This window comes from Mastacembelus armatus, chromosome 15 (assembly GCF_900324485.2).
Source record: "Mastacembelus armatus chromosome 15, fMasArm1.2, whole genome shotgun sequence".
NCBI classification, from domain to species: domain Eukaryota; kingdom Metazoa; phylum Chordata; class Actinopteri; order Synbranchiformes; family Mastacembelidae; genus Mastacembelus; species Mastacembelus armatus.
Window position 1 is genome coordinate 22,075,748 of NC_046647.1, and position 15,329 is coordinate 22,091,076.

Sequence of the window (15,329 nt, forward strand, 5' to 3'; positions counted from 1 at the left end):
ATAGTATTCTGTCTGGTGTTGGTGATGTTAGTATTACAGTTCCCATTAGTTTGGCAGCCAGTCCTGGGCTGCTTGCTGGTGAGGAATACACTATTTGGGATTTCATGCTGGATGTCTGTGGGCCTCCCTGTAGGCAAAGGTGGGTGAAGTTTGCTTGACAACCTGGGGCTCTCCTCCCCCACACATGGCCTTTGCTGGATCTGGGACAGGCCATGGGAGTGAACTGTAGAGGCTGGAGCAGCTGAGAGGGAGGAGTACCCAGTGTGGTCACACAGGTGGTCAAAGGCAGGACTTCTAGGTAGTCCATTCACTGAACTATAGCCGACTCCCCTGTCCATCTCCAGGAGCTGGGCTTTGGAAGGCAGAGTGAGGGTGATGCGAGGCAGGACAGGTGAGCCCTCCCAGGACCGGCCACAAGAGGGCTGGTGCTGCTGTGGCAGGGTGGGACTGCAATTCTCTCGACCATGACTGGTATATCGTCGCCTGAGTTCTGGAGATCCAAACTCTTCCAAGGCCCTGTAAGTGGCATCTCTAGCTATTGCATCCCTTGTACTCCCCTGCAGGAATGGCAATCCCCGAGAGGACTGATTCCAAGATGGGAAGGGATGATCAGGGTAAGGGTCCAGCTGTGTTGGCTGACCATTGTACGACACTGGGTCACTCAGCCTTTTCCACGTGTGGGCAGGCAGCAGCTGGCCATCCATTCTGTTTAGAGAATTATCCAATTCACTTTGGGACACAGAGGCCCGGTGGCCCCTCATGCTGTTAACATTAGCTTTCTCTATGTAGCCAAAAGTGACCACCGACATCTTCCCCTCCTCATCTCCCATCTTCCCCTCCTCATCTCCCATCCCAGAGATATCACAGGACCTGTGGTTGTAGGTGGGTGTGGAAGGTGCATTCTGTCTCCCATAGGATGTAAAAGATGGGGAGTTAAGTTCCCTTTCCTGCCAGGGATTCATGTCAGAGAACTGGGAGTGTCCCACTGAGCCATCTTGGCCTGGACTAATTGTTCCAGGTGCAAGAATTTGAAGTAGCTGACCAAAACTGTCATACAACACTTCCTGCTGGTGGAACTGGGTAGGAGACCCTGTTGCATCTGGGTTTTGGAGTTGAAAGCTCACTGAATGTCTGGAGGAAGACTTTGAGGGAGATAAGCTGTGGTTTCCAACAACAGTGCGACGCTGAGTGACTGGCGAAAGATCCGGACTGCGACTGGGACTGGAAAAGGTTGAACTCCTCTGTGAGTAAGGGGGTACATCTGGGTCCAGCACCTTCCCTTCTTCCTCAGCAACAGGCCTCACCTCAACATACAGGTGGAGGACTTTACCTGCCTGAGACATGCTGGTAGCTTGGATACCTAAATGTCTCCCTTTGCTGTGGACCTTCACTAAATGCTCACAGTCTTTATTGGGGGTTAGGGCAGGACTTGAGTATCTGATTTAGCCTCCATCTGCTCATCATTTGTTCAACCTGCAGCAGGAAACAGAGACAGAGACAAAGTTAATATAAAAATATAATAAAACAAAAGGAAAATTAAAGGGCAGAAAGAAGAGCATTTACAAAGTAAAGAAAATTCATTTTAGATGTCACTTTAGAATCTAGGAGGTTCTCAGAACCTCAGCAGGATGCTGCAATCTTTATTGAGGGGATCCATTGAGGTCTTTTAAAAAGTTCAATTGGGTATTGAGAAGTTTCTAAGGTTCTTTTAAATGTTCTGCTGCTTAATTACAAGATTCAGGCCCCACTAGGGATCCCTGCAAAGGTTCTAGTTGAAAATAAGAAGGTTCTAAGAGAGTTTTAGTGGAACAAGAGTGAAAAATTGCTGTTCTGGTCCTCAGCCCCTAAGACTCCTGGGCCCTTCCCTCTGATAAGGTCAAATGTTGCGGTATCACAAGTCCGTTCATGTCCTTGGCCATCGTCCAACATGGCGGCAGGAGCATGTGGACCAGCAGGCACCAAGAGACACGTGAGTTTGGTTCATCTATTAATAGATGAGGAAAAGCAGCTTGGAGGGCGTTCAGGTGAGAAAACTACAGCCACGTACGACCTGTCTGATCTGCAGTTTATACCAACAATAACCTCCTTCCTCACAGTCCACCTGTTTTGTTGTGCTTTAAATAACAAACTCTTCATATTGTTCTCCATTTTTCTTGTGCTAATTGTCTGTGGATCTTTTTTCCTTCTTTGTGTATTTCTTCTGCCTGCTGTTTCCACCATCTGTGTCTGTTTGATTCTTCCAGTCTGTCTGCAGGCTTCATGTCTGTGCTGCTGGAGATCATGAGGACTGTCTGAATCACATGAAACCACAAGAGGAAATCCTAAACAATCACACATTCACTAGATGTTGTTGAGAGGATCTAATCTCTGACTGCTCAGAGCCTCAGGCAGGACTTTGGAAATACTGAGGCCATGAGTCAAAGCCCACCCCTCAACCCCATGGGTAGATTTAATAATAAGGCTGCCTCACCAGAACCCTGAGCCTTTCTAGACCAGAGCTGTCACTTTTTATTTTTATGATCTGAGCATTCAGTTGAACATGGAACAACTGAATATTCAAAGAGTAAAGCTTGAATCTTCAGTGTTAGAGGAGAGCTGCTGTCAGAAACACAACCTAGCTGCTGTAACACGACCTCAGGTTTGTATTTCCTGAGTCCACAGGCTGCAGATTGTTCCAACATCTACCTGCTGCTCTAGATTAGTCCAAAAAGCTGCTCCAGCAGCTGAGAACAGCGTCACTTCTCTCAGAAAGAAGAACATCCGACTGGTCTGCGATCTGTTTCCACTGCTAACACCATGACCTGGTCACACTGACCAGGCATCTGGACCCAACACATGATTTCAGACACTGAACCGGGTAAATTTGTCTTTAGGATGTGGTTGGATTCTGAAAGCTAAACTGAAAACTAGCGTTACTGCAGCAGCAAACCTTCAAGACTGTTATATTAAAGAAAGAATGTCTTTAAGCTTCGGAGGAACAGAAAGGGCCTTTCTGAGGCCTTAAAGACCTTAAACCTGCAGATGCCCTGTTTTAAACTCTTACCGGCAGATTTTTGTGTCCCTCCTGTTTTAATGTATCAGGGTGGTAACTAAGTAAAGATGCTTATGAGCCCAGCTGCAGCTCTTCCAGTTCTCTGCCTGTTTGCACACATCAGTTCACATCTGCACATGACAACAGGACACACTGAAATATGAAAGCTGAGAGTCCAGGGCAGAGGGGACTGAAAACCTACAGAGACGAGGAGCAGATCAGACCGATGGACTCTTCACTCACTTCCTGGGAGGATCAGATTCCTGAATTCAATCTGCACAAGCACTTCCTGTTTACACCGAGGTCACCGCTGAAGGTTTCAAGTGACGAGAAAACGGGTGGAGCTCAGTGCTTTGCTCAAGGGCACTTTGTGAAGGAACAGATGTGTGCAGATGTGCGATTCACTCAACCTGTCTGAAGTTTTAATTCCTTATAGACCTTGTTTCACTTAAACCTGATATTAAATCTGGATATTTTTGGATGAAATTTAATTTTAAAATGAAACCCGTCTTAATTTCTGTGACTCCACTCACCAGTTATTATGGTGGAAAAGCCAGTAATTAGTAATTATCCAATAATCTGTGAATTATTTGGCCTATGAAACATCTGAAAACACTCAGATGTATCATATAAAACCAGGAAAAGCCTCCAGTCCTCACATCTGAGGAGCTGGAACCAGGGAACCGGTTTGGTATTTTATTTATTGGGACTGATTAATCAATGAATTGTTGCAGCTCGACTGATCAGCAGGTGCTCAAGTCTTCATCATAATCTCAGATCAGGTCACCTCTGCTGCGTCCCGGCGTTCGGACACAGACGGGACAGAAAACTTTGTGTTTCCTGCTACAGACACTGGGACCAGTTGCAGGTGAAATTAATTCAGCGGTGAAGTCACTGCTGAATCACTGATGTCTGCTTTTAGTGTTGACAGTGTGTGTGTTTATGTTGTAGAGTCTGACAATTATGTTGCTGTTTTGTCAGGGTCCACTTGAGAAACATGTTGTTGACATCAACAGGATTTTATCCTCGTCAAACAAAGGTGAGATAAAATAAATGAGATTAAAAGAATCCTGGTGTACAAATGTTAAAGTAACTATGTTTTACTCCTTTTACTGAATGAAGTCAGGTGCAAAAACAAAAAGCCGCCAGCTCGAGTCGACTGACTTTTATCTGATGTTGAACTCTGCACTCGGTTTACAGCTCAGAGCCAGGAAACCAGATCACAGCGTCCTGAAGGCTCTCGCACGGACGCTGCTCAGGTGAGTCGACAACAGGAGGAAATCAGTATCGAGTTCCTCAGGTATGAAAAGATGACAACATTCCTCAGGTTCTGTCACCGTGAAGTAAACATGACCTGACACTGATAAGCACAGTCAGCCTTACTCTGCTAAGAGGATCCCCCACCCCCTCCCAGCATGCACTGCTCCGTCCACCAACACACACACACACGCGCGCGCACACACGCGCACACACACACACACACACACACACACAAACATCAGCTGTAACCTCACCTGTGTGTGCCAGTGTCCTCGTCACTGCAGTGACGTCCCCTGAGTTGCCGTGGTAACCTCCTTCTCCCGCTCCCTCTCTCGTCCTGTCACTCTCTCTCTCTGTCAGAGAGTAACCTCGTTTTATCCTCCCTCTCTCTGATGCACACTTGTTGTCTGCAGTGGAGCCGGCTCATCGTGGATTTACAGACCCCACTCAGCTTCTCCTCCTCCTCCGGCTCCTCCTCTTCCTCCTCCTTGCCCCTCCTCTTCCTCCAGCTCTGCCTCACTCAGCTGGTGTCCCCACCTATTTCCTCCTGCCAGCCAATCATATCTCGAGCTGCCTGCAGACCTGAGCTCCTGCAGCCAATGGTGAGCAGCTCTGACAGATGGCAGGGCGGTCCACAGCTTAGCGTTGGGTGAGGAGGGGGTGAGGTGTCCGGGGGGGTCAGAGGGTCAGCTGACCTGCACAGACCTGTCCGGTATCAGGAGCTGCTTTAACAGGACAACATGCAGGATTACAGCGGTGTTACGGGCTGATGAACCAGTAAATCCCACACTGAGCTCTGTGGGGCGGAGGTTTTAACCTTCTTGACCACACCCCCAACAGTGATGTCACGGCGTACATACTACAGCGGGGTCGGCAGTGCGTTTAGCTTTTAGCCTGTTAGCCAGCAGCAGGAAGGTGGTGTTTGTGACCTCACGGTCTGCCCTGGAACAGAATAAGACCAGACTTTAAACAGGCTGATGGGGCCTGATACACTAATAGACTAATGTACAGACGTGATGTAGGAAGTTGACGTACAGGAGGAGGAACAGACATGACCCAGTGTGAAATAACAGGTAAAACTACATTTGATTCATGAGAAGTTCAGAATAAACTAAATGTTGTCTTACCAGTTAGAGAGCAGCTTCCTCTCATTGCGTTTTCTGGTTGATAAAGTAGGAAGTTCAGCAAGTGGCGTCTAACAGGCAGATGGATCCTTTCAGTTCGTGTGATCTTCCTAAACACGCGCTGCTGTCCAGGATCCTCCATGTCTGATTCATAAGATACTACTTTTCCCACTTTATTTTATTTGCAAACATTAACGTCCCAAACATTCAGGTAGTAACCTCTGACGTTCACCCGGCGCAGACGTCACATTCAGGGGTTACAATTAGAAAGTGATTTCACTGTTCCAGCTCCAGTGTTCGTGCTGCGTCAGGGCCTCAGTGTCTGCAGACAAAGCTCCTCTGAAAGTGCTGGTCGGCTGCATCCAGCTATTTTTATCTGTAATCTTCCTCTGAGGCCCCAACAACCTCCACCCACCAGACTGGGCAGACTGCAAGTGACTGAGAGGCGATGCCCAGGGTGAAAACCCTGCAGACAGGTTTTAATGGAAGCAGTTTGAGACTCTTCCAAACAGAGGCTCAACCCGCTCTGTTATAAACATCTGTACAAATCACTGCTGCTGGGAAAGTTGTTGGAGGATGCAGAGTTCATCCTCTATAGCACACACACATGATTTCAACTTCCCTCCTTTTATGACGGATTATAGAACAAACCAGAAGGACACGGTCCCTGTGCAGGTCTTTAAACCCTGGCAAGGCCCACCAAGAGAAAATGCAGCCTTCACCCGAGGACCGTGCAGGAATATTTACAGCTGAACTCAAACATCAGTCAATGTGAATGCTGTGTGTGTGTGTGTGTGTGTGTGTGTGTGTGTGTGTGTGTGTGTGTGTGTGTGTGTGTGTGTGTGTGTGTGTGTGTGCGTGCTGCAGTACCTCAGTTACTGGAGATGGAGTCAGACAACAGGAAGTCTGGAAGGAGAGACGAAGATCAGATTAGGTTAAAGCAACACAAAGTACACGGCCCGTCCCTCTCAGATTCAATATCAAGTGTTCATAGGACACAGTCACTGATTCTGTGTGTCCCTGAGTCCAGATCCCATCCAGAGACTGACAACAACAATGAATGTGGTGTCGTCAGCATAATGTGTGTGGATCCAGAACCTGGTTCAGCTTATCGGTCTGTGCCGTAGACCTCCATTGTTGTCCAAAAACTATTAAGTACACAGCAGGGAGCCACACCGCTGACCTGGCTCACATGGTTCTTCCTCACCAACAATGGGAGGCTCGTCTTTTTCCAAAAACCAGCTCCCGACGCTGAGAACAGCCGTCACTGTTTATGGTCTCTGGTTCCACTGCAGCTTCTCTCTGCTCACAGTATCGGACTGAACGGACCAGAAAATCCCTGGTTTAAGGAACAGCTGGTGGAGAAAAAGGGCATACCCCGCTGGTCCTTCTGAGACCAGAACCAGAACCCAGATAAGCAGCAGAAATTGGAGGGATGTGTCCTTCAGCAGTCCACCCTTTCTATCCAAACTGTATTTCTATGAAATGACTTATTCCTGACATGATTAATGGATCATCAAACAACGAATCAATTACTGGTTGGAGCCATTTATCAACATGCTGGTTCTGCTTCTCCAGTGAGACGAGTTTTCAGTTTGTTCTTATGATACTGAAATAGACACATAAATCCTGTGGTCCTGTACCATCAATGAGCATCAACAGCATCTCTGAGGACATTATTTCACACAACCTTTGGTTTAACCTTTGAGAGATCTAACCATCTTTTCATGGCTGTTAGAAAATCATGGCAGTGCAGCCCTCACCATCACTGCTTTGACAAATCCCATGTTTCAGGGTCACCTGGCTCATCACAGACACCTGTGCTGTCAAACACTCAGCATCGTCATTGTGAGGTCGCTCGACCTTCCACATCCCTGGTCCTGATGATGGACCCGGAGGACTCGGTTCTCTTCAGACCGTCTGTTTAATTATCTCTGCACCTCAGTCCACGACATAAACAGAAATCAGGTTTTCTTTAGGACGGAGAAGCTTCATTTCTGGATATGGTTCACAAAACGACTCGCTCCTGCTGCTCTCCCAGCTCCGATAGCCGCTTTTGTCGGGAACAACCAGAACGACTGAACTCCTTTCAAAATGTTGTGATTTTAACGCTGAGCTTGGTTCATGTCCCCTGCACATGTCGCTTTATAACCGATGCACATGTCTCCGAATCAGCAGCAGATCACTTACATTTCGGCATGTATATAATCGATCAAATAGCACCAAGTCTGAAGAAATGTCGACTTTTCTAACAGACTCGCGCTGCTGCTCAGCAGGGTGGACCAGTTTCAACACACAACCTTCAGCAGGCGAAGGGCTGAAAAAGTAGGAATTTTACTAAGAGAAAGTGTAGTTTTCAGGAATTGTGTGTATGCCGAGTTGATGAGCAGATCCCGATAAATGAGGAGACATTTTCGTTTTTCTTCAGGCATTTGTGTAATTTAGCTAACATCCAAATAAATCTAAAATGTTGATTTTTTTCAACGGAGATAAGCGCGCCGTCCACTTACCTCGGAGAAAGAATGGGATGTAGCGAGGTTTACAGCTTCTGGCGACCCATGCAACAGCACCGCAGCACGGACGTGGACTCTGAGTCACCTCATCGTCCCATTTCACGGTCACGGTCTCGGTAGCGAGCGGACCGGCGGCCACAGACAGGACGTAACGGGAGTAGCGGCAGTAACGACTAGCTAAGTTACGTTACATGCCGGTAGTGGAGAAAGTGCAGCTGGAGGTGACGTGTCCTCCGCAGGTCCCCTCGTGTCTCCTTTCTCTTTTGCTTTCTCTCTTCTTTATCTTGTCTTTCTGTCTCAGCTCCTGCTCCACATTAGTTTACCTTCTCCACGGCGACTCCGACTTCCGCATCGTTTCGGTGACGTAACGGTGACGTAACGAGACGGGACCGATCAGACGGCACTAAAGCAACTGACAAAAACAAACAAACAAAACAAAACAACATCTGTCGCATAAAACACACGTGAAACTTTCAGTCGTAACGTTGTGATGCGGAAACAGATCAGTTTATTCTAAAAACTTTATTCTGTCAGTTTCTGAAAATTAAATGTGTTTTTTGTTGGAGGTGACTCAAAACGAGCACAAAGACAAAACAAGCAGAGCGTTAATCTGTTTCTGTAGGTGACATATTTCACATGCTGGTGGATTTAAGAAGATTGAAATGATTAATATCTTAATTTAAACAATTCATCAAAGTTGCTGCCTCATAATATTCAACAGCCAATCAGCTGATCCCTGGATCCACTGATGGTTGCAGCTGATGAGTTCTGGCTGGTTCTGGCTTTGGGGAAACAACAGATGGAGCAGGTCGGTGTATGTCTGTGTGCAGTTTCTACTGGTGTCCAGCAGCCAGCAGCATTTTCCCACTTTACCCACCGGCCTGTGTTGGATTCCTGTTGTTAAACTCTACTAAACCACTGAGCTTCAGTCCTTCTCTGGACTAATTTGACTCTGACTTGGACACATATCAGCAACAAAATGTCTTAAAATGCCTCCTCAAGTCTTTTCAGCATTTAGAAAGACTTCAAATGAAGGAAGAGGAAGTGGTAAGGAAGTACATCACTCTTGAACTGAGCTGTAAAGTCCTTTCTCCTGAAAGACCCTGAAATAAAGTGAAGTACTGAAGCCTGAGAGTCCTGCACAGGTCTTCTCCTCAGGGAGGACACACTGCAACAGAAACCTACCAAAAATGAGGCCTCTCAGGATGAAACAGGTTTGAAGAGCTCCAGCTGAAACTGAACGTCCTGCTGCTTCAGTTTCAGTCAGAGAAACGGGACCCCACCCAGAGGAGACGGACGCTCGGGACCACAGGTTTTATCACAGGGGGTGGAGGGCACTCTGGAGATGTGCCGCTGTATGAAGACACTGTTTAATTTTTATGATCTGAAAAGTAGATCCCTTTTTAAAAAAAAACACAAAACAACCATTGAGACGTAAAGTTTTCAGGAGCCCATCACATGCTGGTGTGATCCAGTGTGACTTAAACCGGCTGAGGGTCTCTACCTCTCAGGTCCCTTCACAATAAACCCCGAACTTCACTGGGTATCCTGTTGTTTTTAAGTTTCCTTCAGTGTCACAGTGATCCAGTGATGGTTCTCTGTGCAAACAGCAGCTGGTCATGAGGAATTTGACATTTTTAATATTTTACAGTTTGAAGAAATACAGGTTTAAAAAGAGAAAACTTGTAGCTGACATTACAACAGAGCACTGAGCTCTGATTCACATGTGGCTGTTTTCATGTTTCCATCTATTATAACAGCAGAAACATTTGTGACTTATTTTACATTCACACAGAAATGTCCAGTTCACACTCACAGATCCTGTTTCGGCTCTTTGTGATGACGACAGGCTTTGTTTTCTGTCAGATAATGAATGACTTGAGCAAAACAAACCAGTCAGCACGGTCACAGTGTTCTCTGACGTAGCTTCAGAACGAAGAACCGAGGACTTCAGATTGAAGTCCATCGCACTATCAGTCGATTCCGAACAGAAAACCCCTTTTTGCAGCAGCAAACAGAGAAGGTGAAGGTGCAAAGCACTGGACAAAATGACATGAGGTCAGAGAAGAAGGTTACAGGTGAAGTCACCATGTGACACACAGGAACCTGCTGTGCTTTTAAACACACACAGGTTCTTTGAGGAAACCACACGTTTTAGCGAAAATAGTCATTAAACCTCAGGTTTAAAACCTCCTGATGTGCTTTATACATCATTTTCAAAATAATGTACTCTATTAATTTAAGTAAATTTAGCTGCACAAATTCAAGGTTTGTAGGATCCCCAATAACTCTGACAGCTCTCTTCTCTAAAAGACTGGACTGATTTTTCAAACAGAATGGAAACGTAGATCAGTCCCTGTTGTTATTTTCTTGTCATTTGTCCAGAAGTTTCAAAGGCTACGTGAGTATGAACATGAATGACAAGCAGCCCGAAGGTGACGCCGGGAGGCTCCGCCCCCTGAGAGCAGGTTTAATTGTGACAGAAACAGGTGTGGGGTCAGTGCACAGGTGGAGACGCGGAGGAGGCAGCGTCGAGCTTTGACTTCATCAGTCAGGACGAGAGAGAAAAGCTGCTGGGAGCCAACATGCTGCAGGAAAACGAGACGCTGTCCGAGTACAGCTTCGAGCGGCGCTTCGACGAGAGAGGAGCCATAGAGTGGATGCAGGCCAACTGGTGAGTTATAGAACCGTGAGGGGGGCTGCAGAAACAGCCTGAACACCCACAAACAGCCAGGCACAGTGGAAATAGTCCCAGGACCTGCAGTACCTCCTGTGTCGTTAGGTCATGTTGTTTTTAAATGGACCTCTGACTGGAGAAATGTGTGGAAGGCGGTTTCGGGATGGTTGATCAGGTCTTCGTTCGGGATCCACCCAGTGGTTTTGTCTGGAGTGTTTTCTGGTGTTTGGTTTGTGGAAGAGGAAAAGAGGAGCTGACCGGACTTTCACAGAAACAATGAGTCTGATATAACCAGGAACCTTAAATCCATAAATTTCTAAATGGGATTTGGTGAGGTCGGGACCACAGGGAGCGAAGGGGGGGGGGGGTGCCAGAACACCTGGTCAGCTGCAGGTGTAGCTCCGGTGAATCACTGCACAGTGATGTCACGCCTTTGCGGTATGTTGCAGTGTTTACTATAGAGCCGGTTTTTCAGGTCGAAGCCTCCACCCAGTCCCACCCGGAGCCGCACAGGTGATGACATTTGGAAAAATGCAGGAAATGTTCGAGCTGCTCTGAAACGCAGCTGCAGATTTACATGTGACGTGTGTCTGACGTTATAAAACCGGTTCCCATGGGGATGAGCTCAGTATCAGAGTTTACAGCAGGTATCGGAGTAAGCACCTGTTCATCTGTTCACCTGAGACATGAAACACTTCGACCAATAAAGTTTCCTGAAACTTTTTATTTTACTGTAGTGTTTTCACGCGACAACGTGATTTGTTAATGATGTGTGTGTGTGTGCGTGTGTCCACAGGAGCAAAGCCTTCGTGTTCAGCGCCTTGTACGCCGCCCTGGTGTTCGGAGGTCAGCACTACATGAAGCCGCGGCCCAAAATGAACCTGCGGCGGCCGCTCGTGCTCTGGTCGCTCAGCCTCGCGCTCTTCAGGTAACCCTAAACACACACACACACACACACACACAGTATATAAGGTAGTTAACGTCAGCTACCCAGCGGTACATAAAGTACTTCAAATTAAAAGTATATAAGGTAGTTAACATCAGCTACCCAGCGGTATATAAAGTACTTCAAATTAGAAGTTTATAAGGTAGTTCACGTCAGCTACCCAGCGGTATATAAAGTACTTCAAATTAGAAGTTTATAAGGTAGTTGACGTCAGCTACCCAGCGGTATATAAAGTACTTCAAATTAAAAGTATATAAGGTAGTTAACGTCAGCTACCCAGCGGTACATAAAGTACTTCAAATTAAAAGTATATAAGGTAGTTAACGTCAGCTACCCAGCGGTATATAAAGTACTTCAAATTAAAAGTATATAAGGTAGTTAACGTCAGCTACCCAGCGGTACATAAAGTACTTCAAATTAAAAGTATATAAGGTAGTTAACATCAGCTACCCAGCGGTATATAAAGTACTTCAAATTAGAAGTATATAAGGTAGTTGACGTCAGCTACCCAGCGGTATATAAAGTACTTCAAATTAGAAGTATATAAGGTAGTTGACGTCAGCTACCCAGCGGTATATAAAGTACTTCAAATTAGAAGTATATAAGGTAGTTGACGTCAGCTACCCAGCGGTATATAAAGTACTTCAAATTAGAAGTTTATAAGGTAGTTGACGTCAGCTACCCAGCGGTATATAAAGTACTTCAAATTAGAAGTATATAAGGTAGTTGACGTCAGCTACCCAGCGGTATATAAAGTACTTCAAATTAGAAGTATATAAGGTAGTTAACGTCAGCTACCCAGCGGTATATAAAATACTTCAAATTAGAAGTATATAAGGTAGTTAACGTCAGCTACCCAGCGGTATATAAAGTACTTCAAATTAGAAGTATATAAGGTAGTTAACGTCAGCTACCCAGCGGTATATAAAGTACTTCAAATTAGAAGTATATAAGGTAGTTAACGTCAGCTACCCAGCGGTATATAAAGTACTTCAAATCAGAAGTATATAAGGTAGTTAACGTCAGCTACCCAGCGGTACATAAAGTACTTCAAACTAGAAGTATATAAGGTAGTTAACATCAGCTACCCAGTGGTATATAAAGTACTTCAAATTAGAAGTATATAAGGTAGTTAACGTCAGCTACCCAGCGGTATATAAAGTACTTCAAATTAGAAGTTTATAAGGTAGTTCACGTCAGCTACCCAGTGGTATATAAAGTACTTCAAATTAGAAGTATATAAGGTAGTTGACGTCAGCTACCCAGCGGTATATAAAGTACTTCAAATTAGAAGTTTATAAGGTAGTTAACGTCAGCTCCTGTGTTTGTGTTGCAGTATTATCGGTGCGGTCCGGACCGGCTCCTACATGCTCCACATCCTGAGCAGCAGCGGCTTCAGACGATCCATCTGTGATCAGAGCTTCTACAACGGCCCAGTCAGCAAGTTCTGGGCGTACGCCTTCGTCCTGAGCAAAGCTCCAGAGCTCGGTCAGTCCATGTGTTCCTGTCCTGCCGTGTCTTTCTTAAGCCAACATCTGGCTCGGGTCTGACCCAGAACCACAGAATCTGGTTATGACTGGAAACAAGGCAGGAACTAAAGAAATCAACAACTGACTCCGGCTTCTCGATCCATCCATTGATCTTCGTTAGTCTAATTTTCCAATGTGGTTTCTGTCGACTATGTATTTTAGTGGATCAGATCAAACACGTTTGTCTCATCACAGGATTTAGAAACTAGATATTTAAGTAAAACTTGAATAAAATATTTGAGTAAAACTCACACGGGCCTGGGAATTTAAAGAGACACAAAACCAGATGTTTTATACAGTATTCTGTGTGTCTTATAGAGTATTGTCTTACAGTATGCTTTTGTTTTAAAGAGTACTTTGTGTGGTTTATGAAGTACTTCGAGTCCCCTGAACACCCTTTGACCTCTTGTTTCAGGTGACACGGCCTTCATTGTGCTCAGGAAGCAGAAGCTGCTCTTCCTGCACTGGTACCACCACATCACCGTGCTGCTGTACTCCTGGTACTCCTACAAGGACATGGTGGCCGGCGGCGGCTGGTTCATGACCATGAACTACGTTGTGCACGCGCTCATGTACAGCTACTACGCGGTGCGTGCGGCGGGCCTGCGTGTGCCGCGGCCCTTCGCCGTGCTCATCACCAGCGCCCAGATCGTGCAGATGTTCATGGGGCTGGCGGTGACGGGGCTGGTGTACCGCTGGCTGCAGCACGGGGACTGCCCCTCCCGCATCGACAACATCACCTGGGCCGCGCTCATGTACCTCAGCTACCTGCTGCTCTTCTCCAACTTCTTCTACCAGACGTACATGAGGCCCCACAGCGCCAAGACCAGCAAGGCCGAGTAGATCGAATCCAGGCTGGACTCTGCTTTTTCAATCTAGAACCTCAAGAACTCAGTTTCTCTCTGAACAGCTGGAGCACACGCATGATTTAAAAAGCGAACAGGACAATCCCGTCTTCAGCTCAGGACTGATCATGGATCAATAATGAAAATGATTGGTAGCTGCAGCTGAAGACCGAAGACGATTAATGACTGAGTTCCATAGATCTGAAAAATGAGATCACGTTCCTGTTTTTCATCCTGATATTTTCACCCCAGGACCAAAACCTTAATTTCATTATTGATCCACCCATCACGTGTTTAGTTTGATAAAACTGACTCACAACCAAAAGGCTGTGATCAGCTTCAGAAGTGACGTGTTACTGAGCCCAACCCCAAACTTCAGTCCTGAGTTTGTCTCCACACGTTCACATTCCTCACTTTATTCCTGTCCACACCCTCACACACACCCGTCACATTCATGTGGGCTGATGGAACTGTCCTCCTCAGTACTGGTCTAACTGGTCCCACCTGCAGCAGCAGGAGGTTTTTGATCACCAGGTGTTGGTCTGTCATCGTCCGACAGCTCCTAAAATCACGGCTTCCTTTGGGTGACGCACTTTAAACAATATTAATAATCGATAAATGATAATCAAACCTCCTCACTGCTGTTCTGAGGCTGAAGAGTGAAACAACCCTCCTCCTCTTTCTCCTGATTGATCAGGAGGTTTGTCTCACTCCCAATCAGTGGAGTCTCTCGGATCTTATTGATTATCTGAAGTGAATGAATCACCTGATCAGTAAAATATTGACCAGTAGTTGTTGACTGGTTCTGGTTTTTAGGATGAACTGTCCATAATGTCCAAATGTGAATCCTTCAGGGACAGAAAAGAGAAGCAGCAGCTGATATTTCAGATTGTTTGCTTTTAAAATATGTAATTGATCAAAATTGCCTCCAGTTTAGTTTGTAATCAGTTATTGATCATTTCAGTTTTTTTTTTATGCAGGAACATGTTTCTCCAGCTGCTTCATTTCACTGCACTAATTGAGTTTAAAGCTGAGGGACAAAAGACAAACCTTCAGCTTCTGACTCACTTTTTATTTAAATCACACCAGAATATTTATGACTTTCTACTTTTGTACCTGTTCTTTCTGCACCAGAGGGTTGAGGAGTGTTTTCCTTCCAACCTGCAGCTGTTTCTTTGTTGGAAGTGTGTGATTGAACATTTCTGTCCGAGTTTGGAAGAAACGTCGTTTTCTGTGAGAAACGATGACGACGGAACCGTTTTTCTGGATGAACACACTGAATTTAATAATAATCCCGTTAAAGAGTAATGAACAGCTTTATGAATGAAAACATGAAAGAGCCTCATGCTTTTTAAAGATTTTATTTATTGCTTGGAAAAAAATAATAAATGTGTTAAATATTAA

The 15,329-nt window shown here is 45.7% G+C and overlaps 2 protein-coding genes across 2 annotated transcripts in view; one reads left to right on the forward strand and one right to left on the reverse strand.

Annotated features, from left to right (window-relative positions):
- The window catches only part of psda (pleckstrin and Sec7 domain containing a), a 35,642-nt gene extending 27,362 nt beyond the window's left edge, over positions 1 to 8,280 (reverse strand). The window contains exons 1-3 of the mRNA XM_026309824.1: positions 8,252 to 8,280; positions 7,926 to 8,004; positions 6,286 to 6,321 (exon numbers count right to left, since the gene is read on the reverse strand). Of these exons, the coding sequence (XP_026165609.1) occupies positions 6,286 to 6,321; positions 7,926 to 8,004; positions 8,252 to 8,280 (144 nt within the window). The remainder of the gene's footprint in view (positions 1 to 6,285; positions 6,322 to 7,925; positions 8,005 to 8,251) is intronic.
- A 2,162-nt stretch (positions 8,281 to 10,442) lies between these two features.
- Positions 10,443 to 15,329, forward strand: LOC113131747 (elongation of very long chain fatty acids protein 6-like). The gene is made up of 4 exons (XM_026309361.1): positions 10,443 to 10,602; positions 11,402 to 11,533; positions 12,888 to 13,039; positions 13,496 to 15,329. Exons 1-4 carry the CDS (start codon positions 10,514 to 10,516, stop codon positions 13,921 to 13,923), a joined length of 801 nt encoding a protein of 266 aa, XP_026165146.1. The 5' UTR covers positions 10,443 to 10,513; the 3' UTR covers positions 13,924 to 15,329.

Bases quoted from the DNA above. Each gene is read 5' to 3' on its own strand.
- LOC113131747 (XM_026309361.1), top strand. From the start codon at position 10,514: ATGCTGCAGGAAAACGAGACGCTGTCCGAGTACAGCTTCGAGCGGCGC. The intron at 11,534-12,887 runs GTAACCCTAAAC...TTTGTGTTGCAG, and splicing joins CTCAGCCTCGCGCTCTTCAG to TATTATCGGTGCGGTCCGGA. The intron at 13,040-13,495 runs GTCAGTCCATGT...CTCTTGTTTCAG, and splicing joins GAGCAAAGCTCCAGAGCTCG to GTGACACGGCCTTCATTGTG.